Raw genomic sequence first — 13,411 nt, forward strand, 5'->3', positions numbered from 1 at the left:
TTAGCCTTTTATTATGTAAAACTCGTGCTTTTTCGAGTAACTTTTGTCGCCTTTCGTCTTTTCGTATCTTCAAGCTGTTGTGATGAATGTAAAAACCTGCTGAACTTCGCCTTTTCGCCTTCTGAAATAAACCCGAGAATGCTATGTTCGGCGGGGTTTTGCGTTCTTTTTACATTAAAAAACAACATAATTTATGTGTGCATAAATATTCCTTTAATTATTATAATTCAGTACAATATGGTCGACTGATTGGTCACGTGGTTCCTGTTTTTACATGTTGGGCTCTTCCGGCTAGTGTTCTGGTCTGGTTTCCGGTTATTTGTATCAAGTCGATATTGTTGTGTTTAATCCTTGACCATCAAGTGACCCGTGTTGGTGTAAACACAGGAAAATGTTCAAGTGGATATCTCCATATCAACGTTCCTGTTTCCTTCTCACATCCACCATAAGTGTCTTGTTTTATTAATAGTTTCTGCGCCTTAGTTTTGTTTCTCCTCCATTTTGATGAAGAACGCATTTGAACGATGCTTTCATAAAATTCTCAGGAGCAAGGTCTACTACCAATATTGTAAAGAAATATTTTATGCTATAACTATTCATTAGTTCTTTAATATAAACTTTATTTTATTCATTCAATTCATACATATACAATACACAATCATTAGTTCTTTCAAACCATTATATAACTTTTTACGTTGTAATTTTTAAGAGGTGCTACCACTGACAATGTTTTGATTATGATTTTTTGTATGGTTCGCAAAAGTAATAAAAAGATATATATGTATTTTTCTCTAACATTCGTAATACCTAGTAACTAAAAAAATTAACGATACATCGTTGTTACTTAACGTAATTCATCTGCACTTACATGCATGTACGTCGTTTACGTTCAAGCTTGCATGTTAGAAATCCAACTGAACAATTACAATATTTTTCTGTTACTTTGAAAGATACAAGGTTATGAATCATAAAATTGGAAACGCGCGACAGTGTTAAACTAAAACTATACGTCTTTATCATCAAAATCGTCATCAGTCCCGCTAGGTTCTCACATCTGGACCCAACCAGATAACGAGACCTCACTATAGTGGAGAGAGATGATCAACTCTGCTAATGTCTCTTCTTGAGTTTGACTCAAATAACATACAGTTGTAAAACCTTTTGTAATCGAAACATATCTTAAGTTCAAATGTATTCGTTAGAAGACGTTTCTTATTTTTCCTATTAGAAACCCCCAAAATCAATCGACTTGCAAAGTATTTTAGTAGTTTTACAGATTACCTAGTTGTTTACTTTGCTCCATGCTTCATGATTTTTTTTAAACACCAGAATATGCTAAGACCTAAACTAACACAGCCTTATAGAGATCTGGAACAGGATACTGTACACTAGTTAATGGCGTATACTATATACAATGTATATTGTTTGGACATAATGGTCATTTCCGGGAAGGCACAAGAGAATAAAACCCAGTGCTCCAGTCCGGAGCATGTACATGTCCGGAACATGTACATGAATGTATGTTACGTCCAAGAGTCTATAGATGCATCTTCGAATTCAGATTCTTTATTTTGCCGAGAGCCTTACGGGTCATAGGCGAATCAATAATTACATGTACAAAGAATACAATTATTCACGTCTAATAAAGACACTGGCACACTTTCACACACTCACACACACACCAACATAAGTAAATAACTACGTAATCTTCGTTAGCCAATGCTTCTGATTGATATATCATTACGTTTCACTTACGTTACACTCCACGTGTGAAACGGGTACGTTACACTCCACGTGTGAAACGTAATCAGAAGTCTTGGCTGGCGAAGATGAAGTCTATGTGGCTGGTTGCTGTCATATATCTGACACTCATTAATAAAATATAAATTATTTATCTTTGTATTTTCATAGTCGAGGTAAACGATACTACACGACGGGGGATAACTCCATATGTTCACGATTAATGAAATAAATATATGCTTGTCTGTATTCGACTTGCATGTACACCCCTTCATACCATAGAAAGACTTTTAGGTATTGTTTCCATTTTTTTCATTAGCCTTTTATTAACATATTGTATGCAAACCCTAAAATACGTCGGTGAAGATCGCTGTAGATTTTTAAAATGTGGTATTAAAATGTATTTCAGTACTCGGGGATGTACACATATTGTCCGTGATGAAGCTTACACTTGATGATTTTCGTGGAAAATACAGTACTGTATTTTTTTAAATTGACAAATCAAAATGACAAATGTAGGAATTATTAAATAATATTCTTTTAAAAGGTTATGTTTATGCATTCAGAAATAATGTCTAACGTCTGCTTTCAAATAGTACGTACATGTATGTTAGACTGTACATGTACGTTACCAGAAAATTGTGTCGCGGAACCTACGTTTTTGTTACTGCACGACACGTAATTACCTCCCTTGTCGCAACATGGCCGCTTATCTCTAGTTTATCCTTGGAGAAGGTAGAGGAACAGGCAACGGCTGCCATCGTGGCATCGGTAAGATAGCTAAATGCGATGACATACAGAAAACAATAATCTTAATCGTAATAACAGCATGTGAAAACACGGTATTGGTTTGTCAACGGAACTTTAACAACATTTAGTCGATAGTTGTGCGAGGTTAACAGAGCCCCACTCGATTTGCACTCTTCTCATTCTAGAATTTATCTTCCAGTCACTCGATTTGTAACTCTTCTGCTTCTGGAAGATCTTCTACCTCTTCTGTCTCGAAGCTGGAAGATTTATCTTCCATGATGGTGGCGACCATATTTTAAGTGTGCGAGAGATGAGTTTCACTAGAGAAGGATATATATGACACATGCATGCATGTTTTGATGTGTTTGTGTCATAGTGTTTGAGAAAACTTTAAAACTTGTTTATTTTGGGTTATATTCTCCCGATTTACTCGATTTACATATAACGGAATTCGATCTTCTCAGAAGGCTTCTGAGAAGAGAGCAAATCGAGTGGGGCTGAGGTTAAGCATGACACTGTCCCCATAAAGTACGGCAGCATAAACTTTGATACTGCTGTATCACAAAAATATTCAGTGATATCAAATATAATAATGGAATGCTAAAAAAGAATATAATTTATTTATTGATGCAAAATAGCTGATATCAATAAATGACTGGTGTTACTTGATCAGTAATTAGAGAAATTTATCTCGAAGTTTACAGTAGCCAACAAACGTCTCGTGTAACCGAATCGTCTGCATCAATACACCTGGAATAAGTCTACACAGGTTAACCACACACGTACCTATATCTGGTTAACAGACACGCCTTGTTTGTATGTAATGAAAAACTATACTCGCTACAGAGAATGCATACTACAATAGTATAAGGGTCTTTAATTTAGAGTCAGATGACTGTTAAGGCCCTTGGGCCTCTTGTTTCACTAGTAGCTGTAATTTATAACCCTACTTAAACCAAGCCAATTAAGACCACCAGTGGGTGTAGCCTAATCTATAGTTCTGACCAGTGTGACGTCAGCATGAATGACCCTATAACATCAAATGCATTTATCTGTGTCTTGTCAGCCTTTATTTGTATAAAAAAAACCAATGTGGAAAAGCTCAAATTTGGCAGTTTATATGGTTTTACATGAATTTGAATAGCCGTTTTTTATCAGGAAATTTATCAATGCAACATTGTATTTTGATAATTTGAACAAAAACAAGCCTGGCACAACATAAACACTAATGCAAGACCCAACTCAATTGCATAGAAAGTGTAAAAGAATATATCCTCCCGTTGATTTTCAATAATCCAAAAGTACACTACAGTGATTATGGAAAGGGCATCAAACACCAGCATTATCATTGAATTGCTATTTGGGTTTTTACGTATTTAATACAGATATCTCAATTTATTCAATGATTAGACATATCTGTATTTTAAATAAAGATATCTATTTAAAATACAGATATCTTTAAATAGGTATCTGTATTTAATGGGAAATACAGATATCTCTATTAAGAATAAAGATTAATTTTATTTCCCAAAGAGATAAATTTATCATGAATCCAACCCAACCACCCACAACACATCGCCAGCGAGTCATACAACAATGTGATAAAACTATTAAAAAAAGGATACAATGACAGCATTTAGATAAAATAAAAATTTCATTAAAATCAGATTAAACTAAATAATGAAATAACTGTATAAATAAAATTGTGGACTAGTAGACACACACATAGATATGCTTTTTCTTTCACAGCAGAATCTGCATATTTTTCTGAGGACCAAAAAATGGATAACACAGAAGAAACGGTGGTGATTGATTACTGTAACAATTTGTAACATTAATTGTAGGAGAAGACTAGTTAAGTAACCTGTTGAAGATGGCATCCTGCACTTGGACGTTGGGTAGGCAGATTTATTAATTTTTATCATAAGATATCAATGTATTATAAACGAGGCCAATCATGATAAGACAGCTGTCTAGAGGCTGATTATGATGTATATTTATGTGATGGATTAGAGCAATGTACATTTTGTATGGTCATGTCAACAGTGTCTGGGTTTGAAATACATATATGTTTCTAAAGAAATTTGTTAGGTAGCAGATGTGTAGTTCAAAATTGTTCAATTTCTTTACCCGAGTCTTTTAAACAATTGATCGTATGTGATAAGTCAATTTATTTCATATCTAAACATATAGACTTATGTTTTCTGTTGGTTTTAGTCAAGAAGACAGAAGCTAAAACGTCCTGATAATGAGAAGATCGAACGAAAGGGATGCCATGGTTTGAACAGAAGCTCCAATACAAAATGTATATCGTTTCAAGAATAGATTATTTTACCAGAAGGATGAATCAAAGCTCACTTAGACTTTGGAAACAGCAGACATTTGTTTCCATTTTTAAACGAAAAGTTACAACAACTGTTTTGAAAGAAAAGACGACAGCCCTTGACATCAGGAAAATCCATTATCATTATCCCTGGAGTGTGACAGATGTGATTGACATCAGATCAAAGGAGATGTACCAAAGGAATCATATTCCTGGTGCTATCAACATTCCTCTTGTTAATGATATTGTGGGAAAGAAACAGAACAGTGATTGGAAAAATAACCACTATGTGACTACAAAGTCCACTGATAATTCTTTGATGAAATATTTCACAAGAAAAAAGTCTCCTGAGTTCTGTCCCCTTGTTTACTGTGAGACAGGAAGATGGGCATCGGAAATAGGTGTACACATTGCTACAGAAGCTGGATTGGATGTTTTGTACCTGTTGAAGAATGGCTACCTCTCATATACAAAACAGGTGCTCAAAGATCTTCAGACACTGCCACTGCAATTCACCTTCAAAGTTATTTCAGGTAATTAAATTTATCAGGAAAAATCTGTCCTTCCATTAATCTCGTTATTACTGGCCATACCTTTGTCACTATGATAGCTATAGGTAATATAAAGTTTTTTTCTGACACACTCATAAATCCAGACACACACACTATATATATATAGCTAGATATATATCTAAGTATTAAACATTGTGACGGTCAAATTATAACCTGTTTAGTATTTCAGATACATTCAGAGTTTACATGAAATACACTTTTTGTTTATTGTTGTTTTACATCAATTGCTCATGTTGTTTATAATTGTTACAGGTTTCGCAGGAACAGGAAAAACATTTCTACTGACTAAACTAGCGGAGAGAGGCCATCAAGTTCTTGACCTTGAGTGTCTAGCCAAACACAAAGGGTCAATGTTAGGCCTATGGTATGGAGAAACCCAGCCATGCAAAGACAAATGGCTATCCTTACTAAGGAATACTTTAACCAAATTTGACCCTTCAAAGCCGGTGTGGGTTGAATCAGAAAGTCAGCGTATAGGAACATTAGGCATTCCTCCAGTTCTTTTTGAACAGATTTGCAAAGGAGACAGATTCAAAATTGTTCTTCCAACAGAAGAGAGAATAAAATGGTCACTTCAGGATTATCCATATTGGTTAGAAGATAAAGATGCTTTGATGAATATTGTCTGGAAGTTGGAAAAATATTGTGGCAAAGAAAAAGTAAATTATTGGATTTCATTGATTGAAAGTGAAAGATGGGAAGAATTTGTTCATCATTTACTCATAGAACATTATGATCCTACATATGAAAGGTCTCAGAATAAAAACAAACTTACAAATATTGAGAAAGAAGTATTTATGAAAGACCAATCAGAGGAAGTTGTCAATTCTACTCTGGAATTTTTAACAAGATCAGCGGCAGATTTGAAGACAAAGTGTGACTGACATTTGTGTTTTTAATGCCATAGATATGGTGCGACACTTGCTGATAGTACTAACCTTGATTGGATCAAACTGAATTATCTATATTGATTATGAGTTACTAAGATATTTTTATTTCAAAGAAAGTTTTCTTCAAAAGCTCTTTTTGAAAGCAAATGATACCATCAAAATAATATGTTGTACTGGTTATCATTAACAAATCCAGAACACTGTATTTAAAATTAAGAAGATGGAAGATAAAATATTTTGAAAGGTAATCAAATATTTAATAATGTTTACTCACAAGGGCATGCATTACAATGAGAAAATGTATGAAATAGGTTGAAGGATAAGAACATGATAGTTGTATATATATTTGTTATTACACATTCTCATTGTAATTTGCATCATTTAAATGATTAGTAAATCTGATTATGATATTAATGTCATAACTTCCATATGTGAAATGTGTATAGAAATGTTTGAAGTGTATAAACCTGGTCTGTTTCCAGATTTAGTGATTTGTAAATAAACTTTACAAGTTTGAAAACGTGTTGTACTTTTTTAACTTAAGTTAACACAAATAGAGCATTGCTGAATTGGTGTTTAAATCCTTATTTCGTAATGGTATACACATTTGTATGTTCAAAAAATTAATCTAAAGCAAAAAGAGGAATGTTTATAATTGAAATACTGGTTTGAAATTAAAGGAAAAAAATAAACAAAACACATTCAGCGTTTCGCTAGAAGTCTAAACAATTTATTCTAACAAGCATAATTTGTCGTTACTAACTTAAAAAGCAAACATACTGGGTATTGCCAAAGCAATAATACAAGTTCCCTACCTGCCCCACTGAAAAAAGTAGCTGTGACCTTGACATCTACATAGTAATGACCCCCTTTATCTAATCCATATCTATGACAGTTGATGCTAGGCCAAGAGAAGAGAAGATAAAAGACAGTGGAAGAAATGTATATACTAAAAAAGTAGTATGGAAATCAGAATTGTTTTTTGTTTAGGGGCAGTTTGAAGCAGTCGTAAGAGGTAATGGAGGACTTCACCCATAAACCCTGAAACTTTTCCAAGATATTATGGATCTTTATCATTGTGTGAAGTGTAATCAAAGTCCCTCAAGGGACTTTGATTACACTTGATTTGATTACACGTCAATGTGTAGGTCAGCTTCCTGGATGTCCTCTTACGTCTTCTACTTGGTGTAGTGGTACAAGTGGCAATACAGCTGCACGGCGAACCAGTCTCCTATAGTGTCGTCGTTGCATTGGGTGAAATGGAAAAGCATCCCTTGATGTTGGTCCCCGGGAAGACGGTGAAGAGTCTGTCCCGATGTTGATGGTGTACATCTGTCTCATAACCTATTCCTAATAAAGTTAAAGTCTAACTGAGTATTAGCCAAAGATGGTAATAACGGTATGAGTGCAAACAGTGGAATGATAAGTCCTGATGATAATTTTGAAGTTTATATAGATACATACATGTACATGTAGCTTCGGTTTTAATATCCAAGTGTCACGCCATCCGTAGCCTGGGTTACATTAACACAGCTCATCATTTTTACTGATCTCAGTAAAGTGAGTGGTTTTTACTTAACAACATCATTATCTTCAGTTATCAGGTATCGGAGAGGCGTTCAAATGAGAAAAAAGAACATTTTGATTATAACTTGTATTAAGGAAAAAAGCAAAATATTTGATATCATTTTTAGTTTGATGAAATTGATAGAATTATCAAAAGGTATTTTATAATATCAATTTCATTGAATTATTAATAAATATTAATTTCAACGAATTATCAATTAATATCAATTTCAACGAATCATTTATAAATACTAATTTGATATTATTGATATTTAATAATTTGATCATTATTAAATTGTTTAAATAAGTATTGACAATTATCATGTGCATAGTTAATTCCCATATATTGTGTTTTTGTGCAGTATATTCATTGAATATTGACATTTGATTTTTATGAGAAATTCAATGAAAATTACAGGTAACATACACAGGTAAAACACAGGTAACAAAAGTGACTTCACCAGAACAGACTATAATTACTGTACAAACATAGCCAGTAGGGTGTTATTTCAAAATGTAGGCGTTCAGGGAATCAGCCGCTACAGCACTGACAAACTTTGGCGTTACGTGCCCGGACAGAAAGGAAACTTATACACAATATTACCTACTGATTATTGACACAGAACAACTGATAATTAACATAGAACAACTGATAATTAACATAGAACTAGTGATAATTAACATAGAACAACTGATAATTAACATAGAACTAGTGATAATTAACATAGAACAACTGATAATTAACATAGAACTAGTGATAATTAACATAGAACTAGTGATAATTAACATAGAACTGATGATTAACATAGAACAACTGATAATTAACATAGAACAACTGATAATTAATATAGAACAACTGATAATTAACATAGAACAACTGATAATTAACATAGAACTAGTGATAATTAACATAGAACTGATGATTAACATAGAAGAACTGATAATTAACATAGAACAACTGATAATTAACATAGAACTAGTGATAATTAACATAGAACTAGTTATAATTAACACAGAACAACTGATAATTAACATAGAACTAGTGATAATTAACACAGAACAACTGATAATTAACTTAGGACTAGTGATAACTGGCATATAACTGATGATATTTGACAAAGAACCATTAATATTTGACAAAGAACCATTGATAATTGACAAAGAACCATTGATAATTGGTAAAGAACCATTGATAATTGACATAGAACCATTGATAATTGGTAAAGAACCATTGATATTTGACAAAGAACCATTGATAATTGACAAAGAACCATTGATAATTGACATAGAACCATTGATAATTGGTAAAGAACCATTGATAATTGACAAAGAACCATTGATAATTGACAAAGAACCATTGATAATTGACAAAGAACCATTGATAATTGGTAAAGAACCATTGATTACCATTGACACTAAGACCCCTCTTTCATTTCTCGTTATCTGCCCTTTATGTAGAAATATTCGCGTGTCAATATTTTCACGTGTTATTATGTTCGCGTGTGGATAATTTCGCGGAGATTTAATGGTCGCGAAATAAGCGAAAATTTCCACGCCGCGAACATTTTCACTTTTACAGTATGTAGTAAATGTTTTTCTGATGATGTTATATGCCCTGATAGGATATAGAAAGAAAGGAGAGAGGTGATGTTGCATTCTGGTTTTAATCGCGCTGTATAAATTTACAGTCCCATAAATTATGTAATGATGAAACTTCCGTTAGAGTCCATTATGGGCTAATTTTTTCGTTTGATATATTTCAGGCTTGCCATTCAGAATGACGTTATATCGCCATATATGGAAGAGACTTTTACGTCCTGGCCTATTTTCTTCACGTGGCCGAACAACAAATCCCGTCCGTTTGAAATCCTCCACGATAGTTAGAACTAGTGATCCGTTTTATCGTGAAGACATCGCGGACGTTATCGACGTCAGGAGTCCTGAAGAATACCAAGCTGATCATATTCCCGGAGCCATAAATCTTCCAGTTCTATCTTCGGAACAGTTCCAGATCGTCGGCAAGCTACATTGGGAGGGGCTTGAAACCCAAAAAGAAGAAGACACGGTTCCACTCAAAGCGCGACTGGTGGGTGCAAAGTTTTCTCTGCAAAGCATCATACACATCATAGACTCTCACTTTATGGATAAACCTCAGAGTTACTCGCCTTTAATCTACTGTAAACGGGGTGGACTTAGGTCTAAGTCATTGGCAACTGTCCTAGAAGAGATAGGGTACCCAGTTGTCCTGTTAGATGGTGGCTACAAGACATATCGGCGGAGAGTTATTGATGATCTCAATGAGATGCCGTTGAAATTCAGCTTTAATGTTGTAACTGGTAAGTATTCGTTCGTTGAGAACAAATTCACATTGTAATGCTTCATTTATTTTGCGAAACTATATGAATACATGTATAGTTAAATGTGGTGATATTTGATATGGAACTGAAGGCAACATAGCAGCCATCTTGGATTTTGCATGTTAAATTGATTACCGTTAGTTCAAAAAGAAGTTGATGTGGCGGTACATAAAAATGTTAGGTTTGGAAAAACAAAATGGACACAAGACAACCATCTTGAACTTTATATAACAAATTCCCGCTATTTCTTGTGAGACTGTGATGACGTTCCAGTTATATTTTTTCCGATTGGAAAAATCGAAGGAAGGCACACAATACCACCTTTAGTTTTTTTGGCGACATCTCTTATTAGTGACTCCATATAATAAGATCAGACCAAATTTGGTACCTTCTGTTCCTAGTTGTACTGCTTCAGTTCCGGGCTATGACGTCACGAGTGTGAGAGTCGCTTAGAGTCATAATGGCGAGAATAATCATAACACCACTTGTAAACACAGTTTTCTGTTTAGGTTTAGTATGAATACTGGTAGTTGACAATGACTGAAATTGTTTTAACTTACCGTGAATATAGTGTAGCACGACTCCATCATGTCGACCATAGTGTTTGACAGGACATTAAAACAATACAAACCAAACCGGGGGAATCACTAAGTATGACGATAAACGATTTGCCAATTTGTAGCAACATCCCAATTTGTTTTTCGATACATCTGTTTTTGTATCAAATAGGGACGTACTTGACGGGATATTGCATATCACTTTGATACAACGCATGTCATCCTCCACGTATTTTGATTCGACTGCCGACAGCAACTTACTAAGTTTCCAAATGATCATTAGCTAGTCTCTACGCCATGATTGACATTTGCTTATACGCGTTGTACGTGTTCGTTCAAGAGGGCGAAATTTACCGACAACATTTCAAAATAATTAATTTTTGACCATCAAGATCCGAACAGAACTGATGACTTTATTGGTTAAGTGTTCTGATGGGATTCTGACAGATCGGTTAAGTGTTCTGATGGGAAGTCTCATGTGACCTATTGCGATCGTCTTTTGTCCTGCGTCCTCCGTCGTGCCACGTTACATTTCGACTTCTAACTTTTGACCAAGGGGCTTTAGGTCATGATATTAGGCCAGTAACATCCTGGGATGAAAAGCTACCAAGCTTGTTCAAATGAATGACATTGGTCTGCTTTCAAGGTCACGGGGTCAAATGTATTTAGTTCTTAATTTAAAAACAAAAATAAGATCTGTCATGTCTATGTATTTCAGAACTTATGTAACCGTCAAGGAACTTGAGCCTATTGTTTATTGTTTAGTTATCACAGTTTTACCGGAAGTGAAATGGTTTCGTTATTTGTGGAAATATTAAATGAATCCAAATTACTAGTATCTCTATCACTTATACTTCCAAGGTATTCGATTTTGTTATTTCCTCTTTCCTGTAAGATAACAATATTTACATTAAGTTGATATTTGATCATGTCTTCACAGGCAGCAACAAAACTGGGAAATCTATGATAATGCGGAAACTCGTCGATAGAGGTCACCAAGTGCTCAATTTCGACAAGATGATTCATTATGAAGATTTGTTCCTCAGCGGAGATCTTATGAAGATGAAAAACCGATCTCGTTATATGGAAACCAAACTGAGAGACAAACTTGTGACGTTTGATCCCAGTCGCCCAGTCTGGGTTAAACACCAGTTTTGGCAGAGCGACTTGATGAAAAGATTGGCATCAACACACAACCTCCCCACACCACCGGTAATCTATAAACAGATGCTTCGGGGCAGATTATTTGAAGTGAAGGCTCCAAATGAAGAAAAGGTGGAACGGTTGGTCAGACAAGGTTATCTGGACTGGATGGAAGAGAATTTGGATATGGTGAAATTGTTCTTGGACACTCATGCTCAAAACATGTATGACTTCAGAGTTATAAATGTCATGCAGTCAAATATCAGGAATAATAACTTGAAAGAATTATTATCATGCATGTTAATGGAGGAGCACAAGCATTATAAGATCATGCGTAAACGGTGGCGGAAGAAATACGGTAAAAGTCTGGACACACTTCAACAGGAATTTTTTGTTTTAGAGACTCTCACAAATAATAAGATTGAGGAAATTGTGGACAAATTTGAAAACCTGGCCGAGAAGTGATAGACTTGTTTGAGAGCAGTGTAAGGAGGGTTTTACATCAAATATTTAATAAAATAAATGCTTTAAAGAAGATCGACCGGGATTAATTTGGAAACAAGACTACTCCTACAGAAGAGCTTTGTAGACAAAGAAATAATGTGATATGTCACGTTCCCGGGGTGGGGGGTTTTATACGTTATGGTGCCGATGTGTAAAAGGTATTCGTTAAAAAAATCTGATAGAAAACCCATATAAAAAGAAGTAACTTCATTAAAATGTGACTTTATTTGCCCTTTTTGGAGAAAAAAAAACCCTGAAATTTTAGTGAACTTTGGAGTTTTGCTTAAAACGTACTAAATTGACGAATATTGAGGGGGATATGCGAGACATATAATGTGATTCTTCCATTGCCGCTTTGGCATCTGGGAGTTATTTCCCTTGAATAATAAAATAAAATTCGTTGATTTTCATCATACTGGTACATAATTGATTTGCGTGCGAAATATCATATGCAGAAGTGAATCAATAAACAGTTTGTAATTACATATGTTATCCAAATATAATTAATGCCCATCTCTGATGGTTTGATTTGAAATAAGACTCTTTACATTTATATTTGTGAAGATCGTGAAGAGATCGCTTAACACAATTTTAAAAGCTGTCGAATTACTAGTATATCAAGATAAAATATTAACGAAAAAAATGTTACAATTGCCACAGTTTATATATTTTAGTCAGCAGGAAATATGTTACAATCAATACAGATTATATATTTTGGTCGGTTTCCTGTCTATTGTTTGATGTGTTAAAACTATACATGATGGAGTAGCGCATCTCTTCTTTTGTGTTTTAATATTTGTTTCTGGCTCTTATGGCTGTTGTTTATTGTATTTTCCCTAGTTTAGTTTATCATTTGCTGTTTAAATAGTCTATGGTACATAATATGACACTTATAACACTATCGAAGAATATCGAGATGTTAACGGAAACTTGCAATCAAAAAGGAAAAAGAGGCAAAGTATTAATAAAACACAGAGGTAAACGTATGCGTGTCTAAGAGAACATGTTG

The 13,411-nt window shown here is 34.3% G+C and overlaps 1 protein-coding gene across 2 annotated transcripts; it reads left to right on the top strand.

Annotated features, from left to right (window-relative positions):
• Nucleotides 1-2,425: 2,425 nt before the first annotated feature.
• Nucleotides 2,426-13,119, top strand: LOC117325533 (tRNA 2-selenouridine synthase-like). Of its 2 annotated transcripts, XM_033881823.1 has the most exons (4): nucleotides 2,427-2,511; nucleotides 4,335-4,388; nucleotides 4,708-5,346; nucleotides 5,638-6,795. In XM_033881823.1, the coding sequence occupies exons 3-4, from the start codon at nucleotides 4,761-4,763 to the stop codon at nucleotides 6,267-6,269; spliced, it is 1,218 nt and encodes a 405-aa protein (XP_033737714.1). In that variant the 5' UTR covers nucleotides 2,427-2,511; nucleotides 4,335-4,388; nucleotides 4,708-4,760; the 3' UTR covers nucleotides 6,270-6,795. The 2 variants fall into 2 exon arrangements, with proteins under 2 accessions (XP_033737713.1, XP_033737714.1); XM_033881822.1 differs by lacking the exons at nucleotides 4,335-4,388; nucleotides 4,708-5,346; nucleotides 5,638-6,795 and adding exons at nucleotides 9,605-10,177; nucleotides 11,696-13,119 and having other exon boundaries at nucleotides 2,426-2,511.
• The last annotated feature ends 292 nt before the right edge of the window (nucleotides 13,120-13,411 follow it).

This window comes from Pecten maximus, chromosome 4, assembly GCF_902652985.1.
Source record: "Pecten maximus chromosome 4, xPecMax1.1, whole genome shotgun sequence".
In the NCBI taxonomy this organism is placed as follows: domain Eukaryota; kingdom Metazoa; phylum Mollusca; class Bivalvia; order Pectinida; family Pectinidae; genus Pecten; species Pecten maximus.

Bases quoted from the DNA above. Each gene is read 5' to 3' on its own strand.
- LOC117325533 (XM_033881822.1), top strand. From the start codon at position 9,619: ATGACGTTATATCGCCATATATGGAAGAGACTTTTACGTCCTGGCCTA. The intron at 10,178-11,695 runs GTAAGTATTCGT...ATGTCTTCACAG, and splicing joins CAGCTTTAATGTTGTAACTG to GCAGCAACAAAACTGGGAAA.